The 15,382-nt window shown below is 37.8% G+C and overlaps 1 protein-coding gene across 1 annotated transcript in view; it reads right to left on the reverse strand.

Annotated features, from left to right (window-relative positions):
- Positions 1-15,382, reverse strand: part of PTPRN2 (protein tyrosine phosphatase receptor type N2) — a 371,264-nt gene that overhangs the window by 126,050 nt on the left and 229,832 nt on the right. Inside the window, exon 12 of the mRNA XM_053467055.1 lies at positions 10,909-10,973. Coding sequence (XP_053323030.1) covers positions 10,909-10,973 — 65 coding nt within the window. The remainder of the gene's footprint in view (positions 1-10,908; positions 10,974-15,382) is intronic.

A 15,382-nucleotide genomic window follows, 5' to 3' on the forward strand; every position in this document is an offset into this window, starting at 1 on the left:
GTGGCACTGCTTCCCTTGGGCAGTCACCTAGTGTTCATACCTTAAAAGGGGCGCTGCTTCCCCTTTCCGGTAAACAATCACCTAGTGTCCATACCTTAAAAGCGGCACTGCTACCTTGTCCCCAAACATTTATAGGGAAACATTTTTATTTTTAGTAAACATTTCGGACCTTGAATATCTTGTATCAATCGGTGCTGCTCATTCTTTGATTATTAGGTAAACCCACTGGAAATTATGGAGATCCAGACCCATCTTATAGAGAATGTTCAGGATGCTACAGAGATGATTCATTGGTTATAATATCTTCTTACATTAGAATTTTTCTAATAGCGCCGATGACTCACAAAGCTGTCTTAAAAAATGTCGAGACACATATATAATTATATAAAAATGACGGGAACCCATATCATTGGACACTGGAGACCAGAAATCTGTGTAGATGGCAGAGACATAAATTAGAGGGGGTTACCTTGATTGAAGTGGATGGTTTAAAGTATATATTTTTGCAGTATGTAGCTCCAAGGATCAATTCAATATTATTTTTTTTTAAAGTTAGAATTAAAATTTTCATATCAGTCTAAGAGCTGTTCATGATTGCATTTTTTTATATGCCGCCTGATGCCGTTTTCAGCTTGTGAAATTACGACAAAAATAATAAAAAATCTTTGTTAGGCAGCTAATAAATGTTTCTCGGCCCCTCCTGTAATGGGACATTATAGTTCAAGTCAATTAATTCATTTTAAATTTCAGAACTTCATTCAAGTAAAGGAAAATCTGTACCAATGGAGGCAGGATTGGTCGTATTTAAAGGGGCAATCTAGCCATTATATGCACTTTAATATATATGATAGTTGAGCGGACCCTTAAAATTGTCTTGTGGTCCCCCTTACAAAGTACTTTAATGTGTATTATTTTCTAAAGGAATCTGCTTGGACGCTATACTGTCCCTTTAAATGAATTTAAATTACTGATTTCCATGATTACAGAGTGTGATATATAAATGTAATAATTTTAACAAATTCCACATCAACCACATGCTGATTACCAAAAAAAAAACACTAGAAGAACTTAATTCAAAAGTAATTTGAATTAATTAATATACCTGGGAACTCTCTGGGTTAAGCACCACTTCTCCGGCTCTCCGGGTCAACATCCCAACCCTCCGGGTCACAGGGTCTTCACACGCCCAACTGCCTGCCCATTTCCCCTTTAAATAGGGGTGTTTCCCATGATGTCAGCGGAAACATCCACTAACATCAGCGGGAACGCCCCCAACATCAGCGGGAACGCCCCAGACATCAGCGGGAACACCTCCGGGTCACTAGCCCCAGGTATTTTAGACAAGATGTGCTGCGATAAGAAGTTTTAATACACTTTTTTATTTTTGTTTTTTATTTTGGTATTGCACTAATTTTTTGTTGTCATGAAATGTATTTATTAAATATTTTCACTTTACATTGGCCATGGTAGGACTGGATCCCTTGAAGATTCATTTTTATTTGGTAGGGGAGGAGTGCCTGATGGCCAAACATGGGGACACTTCCTCGTGTAGGTCATCCAGAGCTCTCCCTCTTCTGGATGGGTGGCTTTTTGTGGGGTGCATCAAGTTACATGAAGGGCGAGGCTAGCTACACATGGGGGCAATACTAGGTCAAGATAGCCTTAAATAAGCTGGGAGTAGGTGGAGAAGTGGGCAGGGAGTGGACACAACCAAACACCGCTCCCAGAGAAAGAAAAAGGTGAGCCGGAGACCTGGGGAAGCAGTGCTCCATCTGAAGACTCCAAGCCAAACGCGGAGAGCTCCCGGGTATACTGATGGTGCCACCCATGAGCATACTATACGTTTGTATATAACCAGCTCCTCTGCATATAGATCATTTTATCAGCCGCTGGCCTTAAAACACCTCTGTTGTTCCCCCCCCCCCAGTCCGGTCTTGCCCATAGCTTTGTTGTGCTAATTCCCTGAATATATCGTTTAAAGGTAGAGCTCTCTGGTGTGAAGGACATCATCGACTGTCTATTTAAACCTCCTCTCACCAGCTCTGAATCGGTGACTGATAGAGAAAATTCCCCCCCGTCATTTATCCGTCATTAACAGAGATTGCCTATTTTATCACTCTTATTATTATAATGCCGGCATTTTATGGCAACGCTGTACAAAAGAGTGGGAAGATTACAGAAATATTTAGAAAGATGAACACTCTCGGAAACAGTTGATAAGAACCACCTGCGAGAGCAAAAGCCATTCAGCTGATATCATAAAGGGTAGAGATTAAAAAAGAAATGAATGAGTCGGTTTAGAGAAGAGTAAAATACTAGCCCTGGCTTCAAAATATAGCTCGATGTGGTTTACGGCAGGGCATCTTCTGAACCTTTCCACAGGAGACGCGAATTGCTAGAGGTATGTAAAATTTACTATAGCTTCATGAGGAAAATCAGCAAGATTTCATTATTATATGATTTTTTCCCATGATGGCAGAATTTTAAGTAGCTTAATTGGGGTTTGTTTTGCCTTCTTTTGGACCAAGAGCAGGAAGGTTAGGTAGAAGGGTTGAACTTGATGGACTTAGGTCTTCTTTTCAACCTTATGTACTATGTAACCATGTAATTATTGTTTTAGTGGAATAAAGCACAAAAACTGAATAAAATGCTAAAGGGGAACATCCAAGTTTAATTATTTGTGGGTTTTTTTGGCGTATTTAAAGCGAAAAAAAATAGGATAGTTTAACCCCTTAATGACAAAGCCCGTACATGTATGGGCTTAAAATGCATTGTTTTCAATGGGTTTTCCTTGGCCTTAAGGGGTTAATATTATGATGTTTTGTCTTTTTATCCACCTTTACCATTTATAAGTGCCAGAACAATATAAATCTAGTGGTTCAATTAATGCTACGCACTACCAGCTTATGTGCAAGTACCCGAATGGATATGTCAAGAGGCTCCCACCAATTATTTATTCATTAGCAGGGCCGTCACATTTAAAAAAAAAAAAAACCCACGACGGACCTGTACGGGAATTTCGTTTGATGTGCCATAATCAAACCGAAAGTTTCAAGAGGGTGCAGAATAATTTGTTAATAAGATGAGGAGGTGTATGGAGGAGGTGTGCATGGTTGATAAGGAATTGCAGATGACTTGGACAACTAAGTCTGCCCATCTCAATTTCCGAGGACTTTCATTATGCTCTTTAGTTCAAGAGTCGCGCTGTATAGGGCAGATGAAAACGGAATATCTTTTATGCGGGGGGAAAAATGAAATGTTTTACATCTACAACATGACAAAAGGTGATATATTTAATCGTTTTTGTGGCAGATGAAGCAGGCAGGACATTCATTTATCATCAGGGCTTCATTTATATTCCTGATACTCTTCCGTATAAATACTATATGTCCATAGTTCACGCTATAAATAACACTAACCTAAGCATTTTGTGTTTGGGGCAGGATAGGTGAATATTATGCGTAGAAAAAGACAAGATTTGGAAGGGGGACGGTGATAGAGAGGACAGGATGGGATGATGAGTTCTCTGCAGTGAAGTATTCTGGCCGAAGGCGGCTGCCCCCTGCCACCAAACTGGGCGAGGTTGCCCCTTTTTTTGATCAGTCTCCCTGTTGGGCCGGTGCTCAATGGGATGGTTACCAGGGAGTCAGCAAACCCTCCATAGCATGCTGCTCCCAGGTACCCCTCTCTCATAAGAGGCAGAGCACAGGATATGATGTCACATCCCGGCACTCACCTTTGGGGCCACCCTAGCCCCGATCTAGGGCATTGCTCCAAGTTGCCTCCATCTCCGTGGACGGATCTCCAGTACATTAAACAGGTGCTGTAATAGAGCCTAAATAGGTCAGTGTAATGGGGCGTAAATAGGTCAGTTGGGAGATCAAAGATCTCTCTTGTAACCGGCCCATTGTTCGGCAGGACACTTGTGGTCCTAGAGGGCGATCCGCTCCCCGGTTTTGTACCAGGGGGACTGCCGCTTTTTGGATCTGCCGCCCTACACCTGGGTCTAGTTGGCCTAGCTGGGAAACGTCACTGGGTAACATCTTGGGTTAGAAAAAAGGTATAGTATGATAATTTTGCATTCATGGCGAATTAATTCAACAATATCATTAAAGGCGAAATCTACTTTGTGGATTACAGGGAAAATTTGTTCCATATACTTTTGAACAATTTCAGAGGATGATGCATTTGTGGCCCAGATTTCACGAAACCCCTGCAGGCTTAAAAAAAAAAGCAGAAAAAAAAGACGTAAAAATCGTCTCTTTGGTGACTCCAGAGCTTTACAGACACATGGGTAACGGTCGTTCATTTTAATTTCCCGCTGCAAATAGTGTAAGGTAGTTTTAGGATCAATACATCTATCGGCCAAGAACTGTAAATTTTAAATTTGTATTTTTCTTTTTTTTTTTTTTTTTTTAAATGTTTTCCAATGAAGCATAAAAAAGAAACTTGGCTGAGCAGAAATATCCTATTGATGTTAAGAAATAAATAGAATGTAAAAGTTATTACAAATTAAACATATTCTTAATACATTCAATGTGTTCTTAATCCTTAAATTGCTATGTTTTGTGGTCGTGCTAAAAATTGTCATTAATAATAAGTAGCTCTTACGAAGAGAAAGGTTAGATAGCAGCACTTAACCGTGAGTTTGCAAATTAATTGAACATTTCCACCGCCTGACTTCCCTATGCTTTATGAAGGGCTAAACCCAGAGAACTTCTCCTGCAATGAGGTTAAATGTGTTAAACGGAAGCCAATACAGAACCGAGCAGGAGCTACGCAGGCGATATGAGCCCCAACCAAAGATTTTGACGTTGCCCTCTCGTAACCAGGTCCGTTGTGGGGAAACCAGGGCAAAGGTCTACATAAAGAATATGTATGTAATATTTGTCACATAAAGACTCAAAAAGGTTATTATTTATCCATGGTCCTCTGCTACTCGTGAAGCTAGTTCACGCGACTTGAGCTCTCTTGGAGATCGTTATATGACATCGGTGGTGTTACCCATGAGACAACAAGCAATGTAATCAAATATCTTTATTGTATTGTCTCAAAAATGGCAAAACAAATCTTATTTTTTGGGCCTTACAGGCCACGCTTCTGATATCTGCTCAGGCTTGTACTTCCCATTAATGGTGGGGGTTCCCCTTCAATGACCTAAAGACATAAGTAGGCCGTGATGAGAAATATCCCACTAAATTCTAATAGTGAGTAAAATTTCACAAATATAATAATCTCAGCAAACCCAATTATCTTTTGATCATCTTTAACCCCTTAATGACAAAGCCCGTACATGTACGGGCTCAAAATACATTGTTTTCAATGGGTTTAGGGGCCGCCCATTGTCCTTAAGGGGTTAATGTGATTCCCCATGATAAACTGTGGTTTCCTAACATAAAAACATTATATGAATGAAAATCTTGCCTTTTTTTCTGCTTTGCTCCATTAATTTTGTTGACAGGTTGAAGGCTGCACCTTTTTGGTTTGTGAGGAACACCACGGCAAGCTCGTCTCTCCAAGAGCCAAACTAATCAATGGAAGCTGGATACATGCCCGTAACTGTCTAGGCTACCAGATTTCTTGGTTCCATGCCCTCAAATGCACACCTCATTAAAATGTTAATTCTGATTGATCCCAGTGGAAAGAAGGAATTTCTTGGATAGTTTCCTAAAACGAACAAGTGGCAGAACAATTACACGCTGAATTCCATCATCCTAATTCCTACGAGGGATACCCCATGACTTCCACTGGAATCTTCCTGTTTCCAAAATGTATAAAGCACTTAATTCACACTGTGAATTTAAGAAAGTGTAATACATTCCATTCCATTGTCTTGGTCTTTTTTTCTTTTAAAGTGAAGAAGGTTAATTAACATTATAAAGCGGTAGGCCGATTGGTTCTTTTCCGCCATCACCACGTAAATGCCATCGATCACATTTACATATAAGTAACCTAACATAATTATTTCTAGTTTTAAAAATGATGAAATTATGTTTTATGCTGCTTTTAAAACACTACATTAAAGACATGTTTTTTCTTTGATTCTCCTAAATCTTTCCCAGAATTCTCGTCTCTACAACTAGTCTCCTGCGTATTAGTGGAGCTACCAGGTGGTTACAGTTCCAGATCTCTATAAAACTGACCGAACTAACCACTAAACTCTATACCAGCTACCTGTCCCTGCATTAACCCACTGAACCTCATGTCTCATACTAGTTTCTTTCTTGTCCCCGTCTACTATACATCAGCTATCTGTCCACAGCACGATCTCTAGTCCCTTCGCCAGTTACGTCTCCAGCCATTACCAATTTAATCCCCACCAAGAATGTCTATAATAACAGATAATCCCATTATATAGTGCAGCACGATATGACGGTGCTATATAAATAAACCAATAATAATAACCTCAATGACATCACTGTTACATACTCTGATTGTGGTATAATCAACATCCTATAATCAATAAAAACCAGATGGCTTATTCAGCTGTAAATATAACATTTTGTAACCTGGGGTTTAGAGCTGAATCGCTCCATACAGTATCTGGTATACGGAATCCCATAACGAGCAAAGTCACAGATATAAAGTATTATAAAAAAATTAAGAATGAAATTAAAATTCCAAACTTCTAAATCTTAATCTGCTGGTAGTCGTATCAATAAAAAAAATTAATTAAAAGGATAACACATCAGATACATAACATCTCAACACCAAAAGCATAATTACCTTTAATTATGAATTCCCTATAAGGTCCATTCATTTCACTAATAGCCAATAAAGGAACAAGCTTTACAATGTACACATATGGTTATGTTTCTTTAGGTTTCTCTAGTTAGTTATAACCAGTCCAGTGTTCTCTTACGGACAGGGTCAAGTTCTTCATTGATTTGATGGGGCATACAGGTTATTAACACGTCTAAAATGTATGATTTTCAAAAGTATATCCCAGTGCTTCAAATACTGTATCTAGGATCCTTTGAAAAAGTTGAAATATTCACCCAGTGTGAGACGATATAACATGTAAGCCATTTTGGTTTCCAGGTAAGTACTCTACGTATAAAATATAATCTACATAAATAAATAAAATCAGGTATAAAAATAGTATGACAGGAAACTAAATTAGGTATTAGGTATTCTCCTGTTATGTCAAAGAGGCACAGATTGTAGCTACTATAAAAGTAAATGAAGATCTTTATTTTCCTCACAGCTTTTACACCATTCGAGTGCCAAAAGGGTGAGTATTATAAAGTTGACAAGAATGTCAACTAAACATAAATATAGTAAAACTATGTCAAAAGGAAAAATGTGCCCAGACCCCAGCTTTAAAGATTAAACTTACCACCTATTCTCAGAATTACACATTAGGAGTATCAGTAGTATATATATATATATGTGTGTGTGTGTAGAATTAAACATATACAGTGTTATTCTTTTAAAGTTAGTGGAGAGAATCTGAGTGTTCCAATGACAAACATCAGTTGCCTTAATATAACGACCATTAACGCGTTGCAATGATTAAAATAACCATGACGTCCATCTTTGAGAAATGATACAATGTTACCCCAGTGCCAGGAATACACAATCACACGGGACCAGGATATGAGACGTTGAGATGGTTTGAATGCAGATCATTCACACCCACGCTGACCGTCGAGAGACTTTCAATGATTGTCCTATTCTCCAGGCTTTTATTAAACTACAACCGCAGAAGCCAATAGCACCATCTGATGCACTGTGAACCTTTACGCGTATCCCAGCATGCTCATGGCCTAAAGGACTTGGAGAGAGACTCATTTCCATATCAAACCCAATTTAGATGAAACGCCTTGGTTAAAAAAAAAAAAGAGAGAGAGAGAGAGAGAAAGAGCTAGTGCATCAATAGCCTCTTGATTAGATTTCATCTCCTGAGCAGACAAATATGAATATTTATTACAGCGGATGCAGATTTCTCTCCTCTTCCTTGTGCTCTGATCTTGAATTCTATCCACTGTTAATTTTTATGAAAATTTGGGCAACATAATGTTTTTACATAAACTGACAGCTCTCAAGATAATCCCGTTATTGTTTAGTGGAAAATGACAGCTCCCGTTTATTCATGTGTTAACGAAGGATTAAATATTGTTTTTTCATCGCTATAATCTGAGATGGACTCTAAATTAAAACGTGGACTTTCATAGGAACAAAGCTTTGAAGGCCAGACCGGGTTTGATTCATTTAGCAAATTAATGGCTTGAATGTAACAGCTCTTTAAATAAGAGGGGGAATACTTCACACGATGCGCCCTTTGATGCTGTTCTGGTCTAAACAAATAGTGAATCGTGATGATTCTGGAAATTCTGAGGGTATGTACTAAGGCGGCCACCGATTCTGGATCCTTTAGAATTTTACAGAAACCAAGAGTTAGATTTAGAAAGAGAAGTTCTTGACCCAAATATGGAGCAATCACCATAACAGCAATGCAATATTCCGAAGGATTGTTTCAATTTTTACCAATTGGCCCCAAATTTGCCCCTTGCATGTGTAGTAGAGCATGAGGTGGGCTACACTGTTTAAAACAGAATAACAGAGGAACTGGAGGGGCTTTTCTTTTTGGTATCAAATAAATAAGGTGCCCAACAGGCCTGACCGTACCAGTATCCTTCAACAAGCCTAGAGTTAGCAAAAAGAATGACTAGGAATTTGTGAAGAACGGCATTGCTTTTAGGGGTACAACATGATATAAGCAAGCATGGCCAAATGTTACTACCAACATGTTCTAGGTTTACCTCCACAAAACTCATTTCTATAACCAACTGTGCTCTGCTGTAGTCTCTTTTCATTTAAAATGTACCTTTAGGATAAATTCATATTAAGTGTGCTACATCAAGGAGCGATGAGCTAGGGAAGCCTCCTTGATCCTGGCTAAGTCGGATTTTCGGGTTTGGGGCTTCTTGGAAGTCATTGTTCACCTCGGGCACTAAAAACCCTTGGGTCAGCCGTTCGCCAATATGTCTCAGCCTGGTACATTTTCCCTTCTCTGATACATCTTCCATTTCAAACTAGCATGTCTCTTGGCACGAGACCTCTATTATTCAGAAACGAGGTGTCCATCTGTCTGTCCATCTGCAAATAATACGGGTGGAATTGACAGGCTTGCCGAACACAAGTGAGTACGTTATGGCAGATGGCTGAAGTGGGGTCTCTGATTGGAACAAATTGCGACCACCTTTACCAAGCCATCTGAGTTGCATATTATATACAGACAAGTGGACTTTAATCAGATGCAGCCTGTGCTCCCATGTTCTTCATATGTGCTACAGTGACAAAGATGTCAGTGTTGCACCATCTGGTGAGTCACACGGCTACAATATCCAGGTCTCTTTGTAAGACCACATCTAGTCACCTCTCCAAGAGCTCACATCCAATTAAGTAACCAGCGCACTTGTCTCAAGTAAGACTGACTTTATTTTTAAAGGAGCCTTCGAGTAATTATTCAGCCTATACAAACCCCCTGTCCATGTGTTCTATTTAACAATTACCCTTCTGGCCCTCTGCATTTTTAATAGGTTTGTAGACCACAGTGCTAGAAGCCGGAAAACATAACTCAGAAAGCTGTGCTGCTTATCATTGCACATGGAATCCAGAACTACGCAAACATTAAATATTAAACGTTCATCCGGTTTTATAAGGTAAAACAACTGTGTCCCCTGTTAAACTCGTTCTGCATGAACACCATGGAATGAAACCTAGCTAGTCATTATGAGACCATCAAGGGTTAATAGTGTGAAAGGTTTCAAATGATATATATTTACACTAAAGAATGTCAAAAGGTCCAGTTTTAGGTGTGTGAAAATATATATATATATATATTTTTTGTTACATTTAAATTATAAACACCATATTTTTTACAAAACCAGAATTGTATACGTTTTATACATTGGATATTTTTTTTTAACTGTTTATAAAAAAACGTAAAAGCGAGACAGAACAAAACATTTCCTAAAGGCACGCAAGTCACGCATTTTTATGCGTCTGTTGGCAATATTATTTTTTCACCTTGCTACACAGCGTAAACACAGATAAATAAATCGGACTCTGTGACCTTCTTCGAGACCAATCAGAGTTTTTGTTTTCTGTAGAATGTTATCACATTCATTTAATTTTTCACATGAAGGATACGCATGCCATTCTTTGTGCTAAACATGAATATAATGAAGGATGAGTCTAGCATTCACCAGTAGTATCAGATTTAGTGACATTTTTGTTCCTTACACAGAATGACTAAGATGCCAATAAATCTATATTTTAGGTTGCTGTGAGACGCATTGGTCTAATTCTTCTTGATTTATCATTTTGCGGATACCGGTTTGCAGGTATATTGACTGGGACTGTGGATACGTTGCATTATAATTGGGTTATACTCATTTTTTATTATTTCTTAACATATTATACTACACACTTTGGGATAGTGAATGAATAATATACATTCATTCACTATAGAATGAATAATACAATATTAATAATATGACTAATTTGTAAATTAGATTTAAAACATGTAATTGAAGAATAAGTATTCAGTTTTAATTATTAAAATATAATGAACTGCACAGTACCTTCATGAAATATAATTTTGCAGCAAAGAATCAAAAACCAAAACTAAACCTTTAATTGTGTAACTCTACAATGCTGAAAAATACGTGCCGCGTGCGATTCAATAATTCACAAGAACTAAAATCCTGAAAGCTTTGAGAAGAGCTGCTCTTGATCATAAATTGGCAAAATAATAAACCCTGAGGACAAGTAAAACTTTCAAAATACTTTAAAATGTACATTTTTGGTTTTTGCTTAAAAAACATACAAACACAAAGTGATAACATCGTCACGTCATTAATATTATGAATTCGTTTGGACTTTATTATTTGATCCTACCTGTCCGACTCCAGTCTGGAGAATTTTCAGGCCCGTAGAATTTTCCAGCTTTTCTTTATTAGCAGCTGTTGAAGAAATCGAACAACACGGTGGTTATTTAAAAGTCGGAATCAGTTTGGATTTAGGAATTTAGCTGTAAGTCGAAACACTAACTTGACGATAATTCTTTCTATGGCTCTGTGTCAATAGTCCTCGCCTTGAATGACAATTCCTATAACCCCTTAAGGACAATCTGCGGCCCCTAAACCCATTGAAAACAATGCATTTTGAGCCCGTACATGTACGGGCTTTGTCATTAAGGGGTTAATTATATTGTGTTTCCGAGCTTGGGTTTTGGCACCCTAAAATATTGCATTTTTATACGGCTTAAACACAAACAGAGGCGTGATAACAAGTCAGTATAACTAATATGTCAGGAAAGTATTGCTATAAGCTATTACCGTCCCAACACCTCATGGCAGAAATGTCAGACCATTAGCATACTTCGCCAAGACACAAAAATCCTTTTAAACACTAGCAGTCCGTGGACTTAATAGAATAGCTGTTTTCAGAGACAATAGTGATATGCTTCACAAGGTTTGGGTAATAGCAACTCGAATCGGCAGTTCCTATAAGAAAAATCAAATTTAAATTTTGAATGTACCGACCAAGTTAGCAGACCTTTTTTTTTTTTAATCTTTTTTTTTTTGCTACTAAGCGAATGTTTGTATTTAATGTCATTGTCAACCAAAAAGGCAAATGCAATCATTTAAATAAAATATTCAGCTACTATAAGAAATCGGGAGACACTGAAGACTCAGCACAAGCCATTGGACCATTGGCCGTGTCGGGTAGTAAATTGGGATCAGATGACCCATGCAGTTTGCCTATAACAGGATGTACAATGAGCAGGGTTGAAGAGACGGTTAACCACCCGGTAGTAACTGTCTGTTTCTAGGATCAAGTATCCGTAAAAAATGAGTTGCATAGTCTGTATCTTAAATAAATATTAATCTAAATACCGTTTCACCACTATTACCGTTTTTAATTCAATTTTTCAAGATTGTAGGAAGTTTAAGTTTTTGTATACAAACATATCTATATGTATTAGACATGTGCAAATGGGCCAAAAACAATCTGGACAAATTTGTCAGGTCATTTTTTGTCCCATTCTTTTCAGCAACAAATTACGTTCCTTGCCCATTGGGTTTGGCCAAAAATTCGGGGGAAGGGCATTTTAAATTTGTGAACAAAATTAGTTGCCTGGTGCCCACACTCACTTGCTCATCCAATTCGTGAGGGACTTGGCCTTGTTTTCGTGACTTTGTATGAATCGCAGAATTTACCAAAATTACCAAAAATAATTAATGAGAGCATTTTAGTAATGACACTTAAAGATGACACAATGCAGGAGACAGAATAGGCAGAGCCTCCAGGTGCCCCCCCCCCCCAAATTGAAGGAACACCCTTTTGCGGAAGTTTGCCAGGAGTTCAGAATAATGATTTGCTGAGAAAGAGAAGAGTTTCTGCGCTTCTCTTTCACTACAAATCTATCTGCATTATTTTGGCCTCTCTGTGCACTTCAGTGGTAGAGCAGAGACACAAAGATAGCATCTCCCCTGTAGAAGTTCTCTTGGAACTAAGTGGACGAAGAAAGCAAACAGAAGAACAAAGACAGAAGAACAAGAAGATACAGGAGAAGAAGCGGCGCTGCGGGACATGGAAGCGGTTAACGGAGAAGGAACGGAGATATTTAGAGCGATCGTGAGAGAGTGTGAATGAGAGTGTAAGAGTGGGAATGAGAGTTTGAAAGAGCATGAGAGAATGAATGAGGGTGAGGCCAATTGACGGTTAAAAAAACCTTTTGCAATTACGTTAGCACAGCTAGAACAGTAATATAGCCAGTAATGTATATAAAGTCAGAGGAAGTACTTCTTGCAAAGTACTAAAAAATATATTTAAAAAAAAAAACTCTGTCCTTTAATTATTTTTCTGTACCTTTAAGCACAATTTGTGTTTCAAAAATCAAAACCTCCTCATTGTTCACTGTTGCAAAATGAGATTTTCCCAGTATTTTTAATGCCACGCTATCTCTAATGTAAAAGGACACATTAATAAAATTTAATTTCTTTTTCCCAATAAAAAAGGGACTTGCCTAGAACAATAAACGGGCAGCAAGAGACCTCTTTTTTTTCCACGCACGTGTGAAACAAAAGGTTTAGAAATATAAAAATGAAGTCCTTCAATATTAAATTCATAGATGAAGGATATGCAAATTTACTGGAGAAGCGGAAGCCTATAATGTTCTCAAAATTCTGCAACAGCCTGTTTAATTAGTATTTTAATTTATCAGAATAATTCCTTACACTTGACAATTTATTCAGTAATCCATATAATTAAGCACGTTTCTACAGAGGAATAATTTGGTCTGCACCCTGAATTTTAACCTCTGGTGTTTTCTCTTAGTGTTTTTGACTGTTTGCCTCCCTATCGGGGACATTGGTCCCAGTTTTGGAAGCCAGGAAGAGGTCATCATAAATTCAAGACGAGGTCATCAAATTAATGGGTTTTTTCGTCCAGTTGGTAATAAAGAAAACAAGTTGCGATTCCAAGCAATGTTCTAAACAGCTGTGTATGGAAAATAATACATATAGTGAGTAATACTTGGCTAAAATGCGTTAACAAGGACATAACCTAGTAGACTTTTGCAAATTTTTTATTCTTTTTATTCAGAAATAAAATTTGTTGTCACTCATTCACACTCATGCTCTTTCATACTCCCTCACACTCATTCATGTTTTCTCACACTCTCATTCACTCTCTCGCTCTCTCTCTAGAGGTCTCCCTACTTTCTCTGCGATTGCATTTGTGTCCCTGTCTCCTTACCCTTTTGCAGAAGTTCACCAGAAGGCCATGGCCATGGAGAAGTGGATGAAGCAAGTGAATGAGAGTATGAGAGAATGTGAATAAGAGTGTGAGCGAGAGCATGAGACAGTATGAGTGAGAATAAAATAAAAACAAGATTCAAATGAAAATCGGCAGCTCTTTGGTCCATTTGTTTTGTTATGAATTCGTATGAATCTACAGTAAATGTAGAAGTCTATAACCTAGGCCCCTGCAGCTCCTGCGGTACAGGGGAACCCCTAGGTTTTAGGGCCCCCAAAGCTTCTTGGTGCAGGAGTGGACCCTTTGAAATTGGTTCTAATCTGGTCTTAATTAAATCAGTAATATTTTATTATGCAGCAGAATGCTGAAATAGAAAAAGGTCTTCCCCAAACTGGTGCTCAAAGCTGGAAGCAGACCATTGTCCAAAATGTCTTTGTATGCTGTAGCATTAGCATTACCCTTCGCTCGAACGAAGGGACCTAAACCCTAAAAAAAACTGTCCCAGACCATTACCCATCCTCCATCAAACTTTAAAGTCTATGCATTCAGGTAAGTAGCGTTCTGCTGGCGTCCATCAAACTGAGATTTGTCCATCAAACTTCCAATAAAGTAAAAGTGAAGTATTAGAAGCATGAAAAAGTACTCTAGGAAAGGGCCACAGATAAACGGGGTGATCTAGACTGCAAACTTTTATCCATTGTAATGGGAGAGAGGTTTAGAACTTGTAAGTTAATTATTCTTATATTTAATTACCATTCTAATTTTAGGAAATATGGCATTTTCAGGTTTTTATATAACGGAAAGAGAGACAATAATTTGTTTGTTGTTCTTTTCATCCATTCTGAAGGATTTTCTTTAGAACTTTTATATTTAATACAATGTTTCACAAAAGAATGCATCAATATTATTTTACTTGCATGGTTCTCTGCTCCATTGTGTTACCTGGTACCATCAAAATTGGCTTATTAGGGGCAATTATCGGATACATTGTTTAGCTTTGAGGTATAATCTTCCTTTTGTTTATATCCCATAAAAGCCATTTATTGTTTCATTCCAAAGCCTCTGTTTAAGAACCCTTCTTGCTCTTTGTCCATACAGTTTTAGTGCTATTTCAATTTCAATAAATTATCGGCAATTCTTTCCTCCGCATAATTAATGTACATACTGAAAATCAAAGGTGCGTGGATGATCCCTGTCTCATGGTGCTTCAGTGAAATTATCAAATGTACATGGCAAAAACTACATTTACACGTTATAATTTCCTTTTATTTTATGCATTTTTTTAACATAAATAATTTGCACAAAATTACATTGAAAGAGCACACTATTCAACGTTAACTGTACTCGGAAACTTTCTAAACATATTTTTCTTAAACTTTTACTTACAAATAGAAGCTCTTCAAAGAGAAGTACCTCTTTGGTGTGGAACAAAATGTTCCTTGGGTGCGCGAGAGGGTCATGTTAAAAACAGCCTGACCATTTCGATGAGCAAATGTTATTTTTCGATTTTTTTTTTTAAAAAAAATATATGATTTAACCCTAAACAGCAGTTCAGCTATGAGACATTATTGGGGCCTTTTGATTAAAGCAACAAGTATTGCACAAACTT

This window comes from Spea bombifrons, chromosome 5 (assembly GCF_027358695.1).
Source record: "Spea bombifrons isolate aSpeBom1 chromosome 5, aSpeBom1.2.pri, whole genome shotgun sequence".
NCBI classification, from domain to species: domain Eukaryota; kingdom Metazoa; phylum Chordata; class Amphibia; order Anura; family Pelobatidae; genus Spea; species Spea bombifrons.